At 34.1% G+C, this 12,654-nt stretch overlaps 1 protein-coding gene across 1 annotated transcript; it reads left to right on the plus strand.

The window, feature by feature from the left end:
- Positions 1-951: 951 nt before the first annotated feature.
- On the plus strand, positions 952-8,754 carry LOC142640416 (uncharacterized). The gene is made up of 9 exons (XM_075814496.1): positions 952-1,092; positions 2,028-3,670; positions 3,875-4,101; positions 4,471-4,803; positions 6,038-6,284; positions 6,437-6,565; positions 6,695-6,910; positions 7,490-7,613; positions 8,281-8,754. The coding sequence occupies exons 2-9, from the start codon at positions 2,120-2,122 to the stop codon at positions 8,511-8,513; spliced, it is 3,060 nt and encodes a 1,019-aa protein (XP_075670611.1). The 5' UTR covers positions 952-1,092; positions 2,028-2,119; the 3' UTR covers positions 8,514-8,754.
- The last annotated feature ends 3,900 nt before the right edge of the window (positions 8,755-12,654 follow it).

The following is a 12,654-nucleotide window of genomic DNA, read 5'->3' on the forward strand; positions in this document are numbered from 1 at the left end:
CTTTATCTCATATTAGGAGGTAGGGCAATGTTGTAGCCCATGCCTTAGCATAAAGAGTTATATTTTCTTTTCATTCGCTAATTTGGATGGATCAACATATTTCGGAATATGTTTCACTGGACATTTTACATTTTGTTGATGATGATTTTCTAGTTTAAGAATTAATACCAATCGTTATTATTTCTCAAAAAAGAAAAAGAAAAGAGCCTTATATTTTATTGGTATTATAAGAAGATCTATAGTTTGAATTTCCCTTCACCACTTTTGTAATAATCTTAAAAAAAAAAAAAAAATTCACCCACTGTAATAATAGAATTATTATAAAAGATGGTGATAATATTATTTTCGGAATTTATTAAAGTGTATACTGTATACTAAAGATTTTCTTCCAATTATATATATAGAATATTATCAATATATATTGAATTATTATAAAAGAAGGTAATAATATTATTTTTGGAATTTATAAAAGTGTACCGTATACTAAAGATTTTATTCCAATCATATATATAGTATATAATATTATCAATATATATAGAAGATAACAACAATTATATTTTTATACAAAAAAAATTGAATATTAATCTTGAATAAAAAACACCATTATGTCAAAATAGAAAAAGAAATGTAACTTGTACTTAAAATATTTACAAAAAAAATTGAAATGATAATTAATTTAATTAACTATCAATTTAATAACAAAATAAATAATTTTATTTGAATAATTTTTATTCCATGTTTAAGTTAAAAATTTATAGTTCCATTCCATCACCCATTTCTAGAAACACTAATATTCAAACTTTAACTTAACTTAAATTAAATTATGATTATTTTTGCTTTGTCTTCCAATAAAAAACAATTTATATATTTATTGAATAAAGAGTAGCCCACCAATGAAGAAAAGAAAGGTTCCAAAAATTGAAAAAAAAGAAAGACATAACCAATAAAAAAGGAATGTAATATTACTAGGTTGGACCGTTGGAGAGAATATATGGGAAGAAAAGCATAAAAAGAGCCTTCACATTGGCCTCAGATTTGAGTCTTCAGCGTTCACAGTTTCTAACTTTTTCTCTCTATCTCTCGCATTTTCGGGTACGCATTTTCTTTCTTCCCAAACACTCTCTAACTCTGTCTTTAGCTTCTCAATTCCGTTGAAACTTTCTGAACTATCTGTTACTGATCTACTGAGAAACTCTTTTCTTTCGAATTTTGCTTTTTTTACGTGTATGTAATATATCGCAACGCTAAATTTTCATGTGCTAGAAAATTAAACCGAAAATTTGGAATTTATTGTATCTAAGAAGCTGGGTGGGACACGGCTGCCTGCGTGTCCGTGGAGTGTCCGACCAGCACCGGGACACGGACACGGACACGATATAGGTTTTGGTAATATATATATTTAAAAATTATATATTAATTGTTGTGATGTAGGAAGTTATTGTTAAGATTATTACTTATTAGTAGTTTGCATTGTTTTGTTTAACTTTTTTTGAGTTGAATCATTTGTGGGTTATGTTGTTACTGAAACATGGACTCTAAAAGCATCATTTTGTGGCTGTCATTGCACTTCTTTGCTACCTATTATTGCCTTTTAAATTCATTTTAGATGTTACTTGGTGTATCCTACTATTTCCGCCGTGTTGTGTACTAAATTTTCAAGGATTGTTGGGTTGATGTGTCCTGTGTTGTATCGTGTTCGTATCTCTGCTACTTAGTGATACATGTTTTTATATTAATTGGTTATTTTTGAATTAATATATAATTTATGTTATCTCAATGCCATACTTTTTGGTGGTTTTGATTACTGGCTATTATCATGTTAAATGAAAAGTTGATTATATATGTATATGACATATTTTGAATGCAAGAGTTGAAATTCAATGGGTGCTTATGATTATGGTCATTTTATTGGAATGTTTTTGAGAGATGTAATTTTGATCTTCATTTATTGCGTATATATGAAGTTGATAATATGAGAAACTCTGTGTCATTTATTTACCTCTTATTTTTTTTTTGGGGTTAAATAGGGTTTGTATCTGCCAAAGACATTTAGATGTTCATCATTGAGCTTTGAGAAACTTAGTCACTGCTGTTTCTGTGATAGTTTGGACTGATAGAGATGGGTTGGTTTAGAGCTGGGTCTGGTTTAGCAACACTTGCTATTAAGAGAACACTATCTCAAGGTGGGTCATATGCAACAAGAACACGGATCCTTCCCTCACAGAATCGATACTTTCACACCACTGTATTTAGATCAAAGGCGCAGGCAGCACCTGTTCCTCGTCCTGTGCCCTTATCTAGGCTAACTGACAGCTTCCTAGATGGGACAAGCAGTGTTTACTTAGAGGAGCTTCAAAGGGCTTGGGAAGCTGACCCAAGTAGTGTTGATGAGTCGTGGGACAATTTCTTTAGGAATTTTGTGGGGCATGCTGCCACTTCCCCTGGAATCTCAGGCCAAACAATTCAAGAGAGTATGAGGTTGCTGTTGCTTGTGAGGGCTTACCAGGTTAATGGTCACATGAAAGCCAAGTTGGATCCTTTGGGTTTGGAAGAACGAGAAATCCCAGCAGAATTGGACCCTGCTCTTTATGGGTTCACAGAAGCTGATCTTGATAGAGAATTCTTTTTGGGTGTGTGGACGGAGTCTGGGTTTCTGTCTGAGAACCGACCTGTACAGACCCTTAGATCCATATTGACCCGACTTGAGCAGGCTTACTGTGGGAGCATTGGGTTTGAGTACATGCACATTGCAAATCATGATAAGTGCAATTGGTTAAGAGAGAAGATTGAAACCCCCACACCAATGCAATACAACAGGCAGCGCCGTGAGGTAATGCTTGATAGGCTTATATGGAGTACACAGTTTGAGAATTTCTTGGCTACTAAGTGGACAACAGCAAAGAGGTTTGGACTTGAAGGTGGGGAGACTCTGATTCCAGGCATGAAGGAGATGTTTGATAGGGCAGCTGACCTTGGCGTAGAGAGCATAGTTATTGGAATGCCTCACAGAGGAAGATTGAATGTATTGGGTAATGTGGTTAGGAAGCCACTGCGTCAGATATTTAGTGAGTTTAGTGGTGGTACAAAGCCTGTGGATGAAATCGGGCTTTATACAGGAACTGGTGATGTTAAGTATCACCTAGGAACTTCTTATGATCGACCAACTAGAGGTGGAAAGAGAATACATTTGTCTTTGGTTGCAAACCCAAGCCACTTGGAAGCTGTGGACCCAGTTGTTGTTGGAAAAACTAGAGCAAAGCAATATTACTCAAATGACGAGGACAGGACCAAGAATATGGGTGTTTTGATTCATGGAGATGGTAGCTTTGCTGGACAAGGTGTAGTATATGAGACTCTACATCTTAGTGCTCTCCCAAACTACACTACTGGTGGCACTATACACATAGTGGTGAACAACCAAGTTGCGTTCACAACTGATCCAAGGGCGGGGAGATCTTCACAGTATTGCACTGATGTTGCCAAAGCCTTGGATGCCCCAATTTTCCATGTAAATGCTGATGATATGGAGGCAGTTGTTCATGTTTGTGAGCTTGCAGCTGAGTGGCGTCAGACTTTCCATTCAGATGTTGTGGTTGATTTAGTGTGTTATCGTCGTTTTGGGCACAATGAGATTGATGAGCCGTCCTTCACACAGCCCAAAATGTACAAGGTTAGCCCTTTCTTTACAGTTTTTCCAAAGTTTTTTGCTCTTGTTCGATTTGAGTTACATTCTTACTGAATTTTTGATATTTTTTCCCCTCCAAGATGATCCTCACTTGTTCTCACTGCTTATGGTTCACACAGATTACTCACTGCTGCTTTTGAGTTTAGTCAACCAAATTGCTTTGATTTCTAACTTGATTGAGTGCTACAGGTTATCCGGAATCATCCATCAGCTCTTGAGATATACCAAAACAAACTTCTAGAATCCGGGCAGGTGATGAAGGAAGACATTGATAAGATACACAATAAGGTCAATACAATCCTCAATGAAGAATTCTTGGCTAGCAAAGATTATGTTCCGCAAAGAAGGGACTGGCTTTCGTCTCATTGGTCTGGGTTCAAATCACCTGAACAGCTTTCACGTATCCTAAATACTGGGTATGTTTGTGTTTTAATTTTTGATCAAGTTGAGGGAGTGGAAAGAGCTAGAGGGTGGCCTGAAAAAACATATTTTTAAGTAGTAAAGAAGGATATAATAATTAGAGAGGCATAAAATATGGTTTGAGATATGATAGAATGGAGAAAAGAATACACATGGCTGATTCTAATTAGTTGAGGATTGGTAGTGAACCCCAATATGATTGGGATCAAGGCTTAATTAAGTTGAGTTGAATTGTCAATTTTCACTTCTACTATGATTCTGCCTATAAATGTATTTATATATGTACTTAGTGATGTATGTATGTGTGTATATGAGATGTATATGTGTTTATATGAAAATAATAAAATTGCTTCGCTGATATACAGGGTAAAACCAGAAATTCTGAAGAATGTTGGCAAAGCAATAACACGTTTTCCAGATAATTTCAAGCCTCACAGAGCAGTGAAGAAGGTTTATGAGCAACGTGCACAAATGATTGAAACAGGTGAAGGCATAGACTGGGCAGTTGGGGAAGCACTTGCTTTTGCTACCTTGCTAGTAGAAGGTAACCATGTTCGATTGAGCGGTCAGGATGTTGAAAGAGGTACATTTAGTCATCGCCATTCAGTAGTTCACGATCAGGAAACAGGGGAGAAGTATTGCCCTCTGGACCATGTTATCATGAACCAAAATGAGGAGATGTTTACTGTTAGCAACAGGTAATCTGTGGTAACTTTCTTCTTGTGTAATTAAGTTAAAACAATATAGCCTCTGTTTTTAACAAAATTCTTATTTTTGTTTCGCAATTGTGTTCGCCACAAGTTCTGCTGTGTATGAGCTTTATGTGTTATGCTTCTAACTCCTTTTGCTGCTGAGAAGAAAAAGCTGATTAGCTGTTCATGTAATCGATTTATAATGTCTGATACTTTCTTCTAAAGCCATGACAGCCCTATTTTATGGTCATTCCAGAATGTGAGTGCCTTATGTCAGAATGCATGTCCATATTTTGATGGTGGTAGGGATGCAGTTGGATTTTTGCATCACAGTGCAGTAGCAATTTGTTTCCCTTACTGTAATAAAAAATAACCTCAAAATTATATTAGAGTTTTGTGTTATTGTCTACTTTAGTGTTGATCAATTTGAAGTGTAAGGCTCTATATTGTCGTTCTTGCCTGTTATTGTGCCTATTGATTTGTTATATACTTAATTGTAAGTGAGTAGTCCTTTTCCCCCCTCTTATTTATATATTTTCTGTGTCAACCCTCATGCTTCAATGTATTTAGGAATTTGCAACTTTAATTTTTGTGGTTTTATAAACTTTAAAAAGTCCTTGTAATAATTATATAATGTTGTGCTGTTTCAGTCAGTACTTTTAAAAATGTATGCAGTTGTTTGATAAATAATCTGAGGGATGATTTATATTCATTTCATCTACATTCTACTATCTTGTTTGTCAGAAAGAATGTTATAAAATTAGATTATATCATTCCTTAGATAGGGTCCTTTGAACAATTTAATCATGTGTATTTTTTCATGTGCACTTAAATGTTGATATAGGTTAAGACTAGGTTTTCCTCAAATATGATTCAGTCCTTTACATGGTGATCAGACGATCATTCACGTGTATTTTAATCACATAACTTCTTAAGTGATTTAGACCAGTTACATGCCAATTAAAAGTACACTTGGATGGTTAGTTAAATTACCACATACTGGGTCAAATGGACTTTCCTTCAAACTGGTTTTGAGGAAAATTCTTTCATATGGATTGTACATGGATATTGTTAATGAGACAGTGTCTACTTGTTTCCCAAACTTCCATACTAGACAGTTAACTATCAGCCCAAACATTAAAGACTGCTGAACTCCTGGATAGCTCTTGATACACAGTAATTTTGCTTAATTGTTGCTTTTAATGTCTCCTACATGAGCAATATATGTTTTTTTGTGCAGTTCTCTTTCGGAGTTTGGTGTTCTTGGATTTGAATTAGGTTACTCCATGGAAAATCCAAATTCATTGGTAATCTGGGAAGCTCAGTTTGGCGATTTTGCTAATGGGGCCCAAGTTATATATGATCAGTTTTTGAGCAGTGGGGAGTCTAAGTGGCTTCGTCAAACTGGACTTGTTGTGCTGCTTCCTCATGGATATGATGGGCAGGGCCCTGAACATTCTAGTGCACGGTTAGAGCGTTTTCTTCAGGTACTCTGCCCAAAGAGTTCATTGCATTATTTATGTATATTGAGTGCTTTCCTGTTATGTCTCTTTATAAAGAATTTTTCTTCATAATTTTTTTGTCAACATTCTCTAGCATGTTCTTGTGCTTATATATATATTTTTAAATTTTATGGCAGATGAGTGATGACAATCCTTATGTTATTCCTGAGATGGATTCAACTCTTAGAAAGCAAATTCAGGAATGCAATTGGCAGGTTGTGAATGTCACAACTCCTGCTAATTACTTCCATGTCTTGCGGCGTCAAGTGAGTGCAACTAATTGGAATATGAATTACTTTCTAGTTTTTTTTTTTTTTTTTTTTTTTTTTAATTTTTAAAATTTAAAATTTATTTTTTAATATAAGTTTCTTATGATTTTCTGTTTCATAACCCAGATACACAGGGAATTCCGTAAGCCTCTAATTGTGATGGCTCCTAAAAACTTGCTTCGTCACAAGGACTGCAAATCAAATTTGTCCGAGTTTGATGATGTCCAAGGCCACGCAGGTTTTGACAAACAAGGCACCAGATTTAAGCGTCTCATAAAGGACCAGAACAACCACTCTGATCTTGAGGAGGGTATTCGACGACTGATTCTTTGCTCCGGAAAGGTTGTGCTTCTGATTGCTGCATTTCATTTGTTTATTGGTTTTTGGATTTGGGAGGGATGGAGGGAGAGGAGAGGAGAGTAGAGCGGAAGATGGCCCAAACTAAAAACTTAGGATATTTTGGCCACCTGCTGCTCTCCTCTCCTCTTCTTTCCTTTTCCCCCTCCCTCCATCTGATCATAGGTTTTTTGGCGTTTTCCTTTTTTTATTCATTTTTCTGACATATGCAAACAGATATTTAGCTTCTTATAGTTAAACTACTTTAGTGCATGTTTGGTTTTATTCATTTTTCTAATAAATGCAAACAAATATTTAGCTTCTTATAGTCAAACTGCTTTAGTGCATGTTTGGAACGAAAGGAGATGGTGGGAGGGTAGTGAAGTAGGTGGCTGGAACTATTAGTACATTTTTGGTTGCCTTCTTCTCTCCTCTCCTCCCTCCATGCAAACATAGGGTTTGGGTTTCTTTTATAAATATTATCTGGGAGTTTATTGATTTCAGATGTTTTGGTTTTTCCATCAGTTCAATTTCCTCTCTTTCTCTGGTTAGGAGCTAACTTAAATGCAAATTTGTTTCTTGCAGGTTTATTATGAGCTTGATGAGGAACGGAAAAAGGCTGATGCTAAGGATGTTGCAATATGTAGGGTGGAACAGCTGTGCCCCTTCCCATATGACCTCATCCAGCGGGAGCTGAAGCGATATCCAAGTATGTAGTTTGAATATACAAGAAGAAAAACAATCTATTAGGTTTTAATAAGGAATATCCCATCAATAGATTAGGAAAATTATGCTGTCTCCCCAAAATTATATTTTAAACCCCATAGTTAACGATGGAGAGTTCATCCTTTAGAAGTTTCAAATTAAATCCTACGCTTTCAAAGACATCAATTCAAACCGTTCACTAATTTATGGTGACACTGTTAACAAAAAAATACTTAAACAAAATGACACCCTATCATATATTACTTCACTCTATCTAAGCCCCAAGATGTCGTTTTGCTTAATTGTTTTCCATTAGTGGCATACCTAAGAGGTTTATGGTATGATTGGAAATGTTTTTTGGAAGTGTGTGGTTTGATTTCAAACCATCCCTACAATAAGGTGTTTAAATGTATTTAACTTAAATAGTATTATATAGGCATAGATGGTCACCCAGGACCCTCGCAAATCTTTTAGACCAGAGAAACAACCATGGAGTATGAACATACTAGAATATAGGTAAATTTCAATGGGCGCATACCTAAAGAGTGCATGGTTGAATATGTCACATTCTAGTGGCCGAGTCATTCTGTTGTTTTTCATCAATTGAGTAATTTAAGTTCTGTTGACATTATGACTTATGAGGCTCACTAATTCTTCTTGGATTCTGTTAGATGCCGAGATTGTTTGGTGCCAGGAAGAGCCAATGAACATGGGTGCTTTCTATTACATTTCACCCCGCCTCTACACTACCGTGAGAGCACTGGGGAGAGGAACTATAGATGATATCAAATACGTTGGCCGTGCTCCATCTGCTGCCTCAGCCACCGGTTTCTATTCAGTTCACGTTAAGGAACAGACTGAGCTTGTGCAGAAAGCCTTGCAGCGTGAACCAATAAACTTTTGAAGTTCTATCCAAAAATTACTTCTCAAGAAGAAAAATGGCATTTAAAGGTCCATATAAATTAGTCTCCTAAGATTGGACCATTCATTTTACTCAATGCTGGCGTTTCAGTTTTCCCCTCAGCCAAGGGACGAGGGTTTTTTTCACACAAGTTGAAACTGCATCTATGGGTATACGCTACATAAAGAAAATTGTTTAAAGTTGCAATAATGTTAACTTCGTAATCGTATCATCTTTTGATAAATTACAAGTTATCCTAAAATCTTAAGTCTTCAAAAAAGAGGTCCAAACTTTGGTCATTTACTATAATACCATAATACGTTATCAGTTGTTCTAAAAACTTAAGTTGTTATATAGGAAAATGTAAATTTAAGCTCGTAGCTATTACTTTATTATTATATTACTAGAAAATTTTGGATTAGATGATGCGTGTGCACACACAATATATATATATATATATATATATATATATATATATATATATATGATGGTGATATATCTCTTATATAATTACTAAGTTATATTGTAGATATGTTGTCACAAAAACTACAAATCTAGAAAATTTAAAAGACGAATGGATGTATATAGTTAGTGATTTTCCCACGTATGTGTGAGTCATACTTGTGGATCTACGTTTATATAAGAGGTACTCAGTCACATGAGATTCTAACCTACAAGAATTTCAAATCACCTAACTTAACTATCTTAATTGCGTCTTGCTTTCAATGCCCAATAGATTGGTCCTTGCAAAAACAAGTAAACATATGGTTGCAAATAAAACCAAGGGGAGAGAGAATTAGTGCTCAAATAAGGATCATATTAAATTTAGTGCTTCTTTTGAAAAAATGATTAAACTTAGTGCGGCATGATATATGGATTGATAAGAAAACTTGTGGTAGAAGCACAGAACTGAAAAAGATTCCGTAGTCCAAACAGTTTGCCTTTTCCTCTTAACAACAGGCAAGAGACATGGTTTCTAACTTTCTATTACTAGATTTATTACTGATATGAGATCTTAAGGCTTGATCCTACTATGGTTATGAGAGAAGAATATATTTGTTTGTGTTTGTAAATAAGCCTTGCTTATAATGATTAGCTTTGGAGAGTGTTAGATTTGTTGAGATTGAAGATATTTGTTTTGAAATATACACATAATATAGACTTCTAGTTTGAAATATACACATGATATTGTTGTGTTAAGGATAAAAAGAAAGAAAGATAGATAGATGCTTAATTGATAGGTTGTGTATGAAAGGTGTTGGCAAATGCTTTGGGCAAGCTCAAAAGGGGCATCTATTTGGGCAGCCTAATAACCTTAAAACATCCTCTCCCTAAAAGTTTTAGAATAGCAAGGGATAGACATAAAAAAAAAAGAGGCACACACATAGCCAACCACATTGAAGAAACCATAGCCATTTAATTAGGGATGGAAAGGGTTTTCTATCTTACACGACTTGTTCTATCTTTCTTTGCCCTGCATGAGTTTGAGAGTTTCCATGTCATGAAGAGGTGTTGAAATGAAGATGAGGTCTGTTCGCTCCGACTCATGTATATATTTGCTTTATTTAATATATATTCACATTATTTATGTATATGATTTAATATTTTTTTATCCATATTTAATTTATAATTTATTTATTTTTTGTATATATTCTATTATTATTCCCAAATATCCCTTTTAGTAGTCTTACGACTATATGTCCTTTTTCTCTTTCATCTTTATCTCACTAATGTCGAAACCACCTCATTAGGGAGAACAATATACTTTCTACCTTGCCTTGACTCCAGTCTTATACACCTTTGGTCTAAGGGGTTTTCCTTCCTTGAAAAAGGGGATAGATCATATGGCACCCTTGACTTGACCCCATCTCGCCTTGTTGCCATCCTATATTCACTTGTTCTCTCATCTTGAGGCTCTCTTTTGCCCTAGTGTTCCATATGCATTTATGGGATGTTGATTATGTGAAATTCAATTCCATTTTTTAGGAATACGTCACATGATAAAATCTCATACTGCTATACGACGCTGTATTATATATATAGAATATAAGTTGTATAATATATTGAGGTAGTTACTATATAATAAAAGTTCATCATAATTGTGTTTTCAGAAAAAACGCAACAAATGCGAACCACACCATTATCATGGAGGCAGTGCTTAATTTGTGTATGAGATGAATTGCATTTTCATTCAACAAACAGTTAAACAAAACTATTATCGATCATCAATTGATCCGCAAACTTTACATTTGAGGCCAGGAATGAAGCTTCTATCTTAGAATAGCCTGATAAATTCTAATTGGAAGAAGTAAAAATAGTTAAAAATACAAATCCAAAATTTCCTATCCTCAATTAAACTCAATCTGATTCATCCTCAATTAAACTCAATCTGATTCATCATCAATTATGTTCACGCAAAGGAAACCGAAGCCAATCCCCGACATGGTGGACACGTTTTCTTGGTGCACTGAGTCCCCCACTCCCTCTGTCCTTCAGCAATGATACTGACTACCATTCTATATATGGGGAAAAGTTTGCTGCTTTACTTAGTGGAGTAACTATACTCTCACAGTATGGTTAGGATATTGTAAAGAATGAACTGAGAGAGATAGAATCGAGTTTAATCAAATGAACATAAATGAATTATCTCTACTTTTATCTTGAGTGGATTTTTGAAAAGAAATGAACAGAGCGTAAACCAACTTTGTCAAGAAATTTAATAAAAAAGAATTATTTTATAACAGCATTATTAATACACCATTACTTTAATAAAAACTAGCCTTGGTCCCGCGCGATGCGAGGATAGTACTTTAAGTTGTTATGTAAAAATAACATGAAGTAATGTTGCAATAACATGAAGAGATTTTTGTTAAATTAGTGATGTAATACAAAATTAAGAGGATGAAGAGTTTAAACTATAGAGAAAAAGTTACATAAATTAGAAATTAATTATTATGTGGTGTAATATCTTCTCAAAAAAAAAAAAAAAAAACGTGCTGTAATAAGTTGATTGTTTGTTTAATCATTTATTTTTTTTGCTGAAACTTTTAATCATAATTTTTGTTTCTACATTGGCTTGGAGTTAGCATAAAAAATTTGTAATTTAATGTAAATGTTTAGTTTTTTTTTTTTTTTTTTTTATAATTTTTTTTGAGAAAAATGTAAATGTTTAGTTGTATTATGGAAATGTCATCTAAAATTTATGATGTTACATTTATGTTATTGAAGTATGATAGTAATAAGTTAAATACGCAGTGAAAATAGTGATATCCTATTAATAGAATTTTATTATAATCCAAATATGTAAAGAAGTTAAGGTGTAAAGATAAATGAAAAATTACTCTTACAAAACGCCACATGAAAGAATCGCATGGTCTCTCACATGATATTTTTTCTTTCTCATATATATTTTTTAGAAAAACCATATAAAATTCTTATATATATATAATTAGTGCATACTTATAGATAATTAATGTGTATTCACTTCATTAACACATTCAATGAATTAAATTTTTTACATAAATGTCAACTTTGATGAAGTGGAAGCCTAAATGAAAGAAACTCAACGAATGTGCCACTTGGCAGAACCTCATACTCTTCCACATGAGGTCTCTGCTTTTATATATATATATATATAGGTTGATAGTGATATATGCATTTAAGGAAAAAAAAAAAGATTTACTATGAGGATTTCGGTAAAAATTCATTAAGACATAGAAAATAGACTTTATCTGTTGGGCGGAGGTTTAGTGGGCTTAGTCCAGTATTGTGTTAGAGATAGAAGCTAGGTTGTGTCGAGTCTCAGTCAGCCTGTTGGTGCTGGGCTACCACACTTTAAGGGAATAAAATTACACTCTCGCTATTAGCCATAGCTTTTGATGTAACGAGTAAGTGCTTGGTTCTAACATTATCCTCTTATTAAACTCCCAAACGAGGGAATGAAAAGAATATTCTTTAAAAAATTCTTTTCCTTACATTTCGCTCGTCCTATTCCGTCTTCCAAATAAGTCAGTATAAGTAATCACACTAGCTTGTGAATAGTCTTTTAAAATACAAAAAGTGCTTAATTTTGCACATTTTAACCCAAAACCACCCACATCAGTCTTTGTAAAAATGTCTAAATATACACAATGATCTTGTAAAT

This window comes from Castanea sativa, chromosome 6 (assembly GCF_040712315.1).
Source record: "Castanea sativa cultivar Marrone di Chiusa Pesio chromosome 6, ASM4071231v1".
Lineage (NCBI taxonomy): Eukaryota > Viridiplantae > Streptophyta > Magnoliopsida > Fagales > Fagaceae > Castanea > Castanea sativa.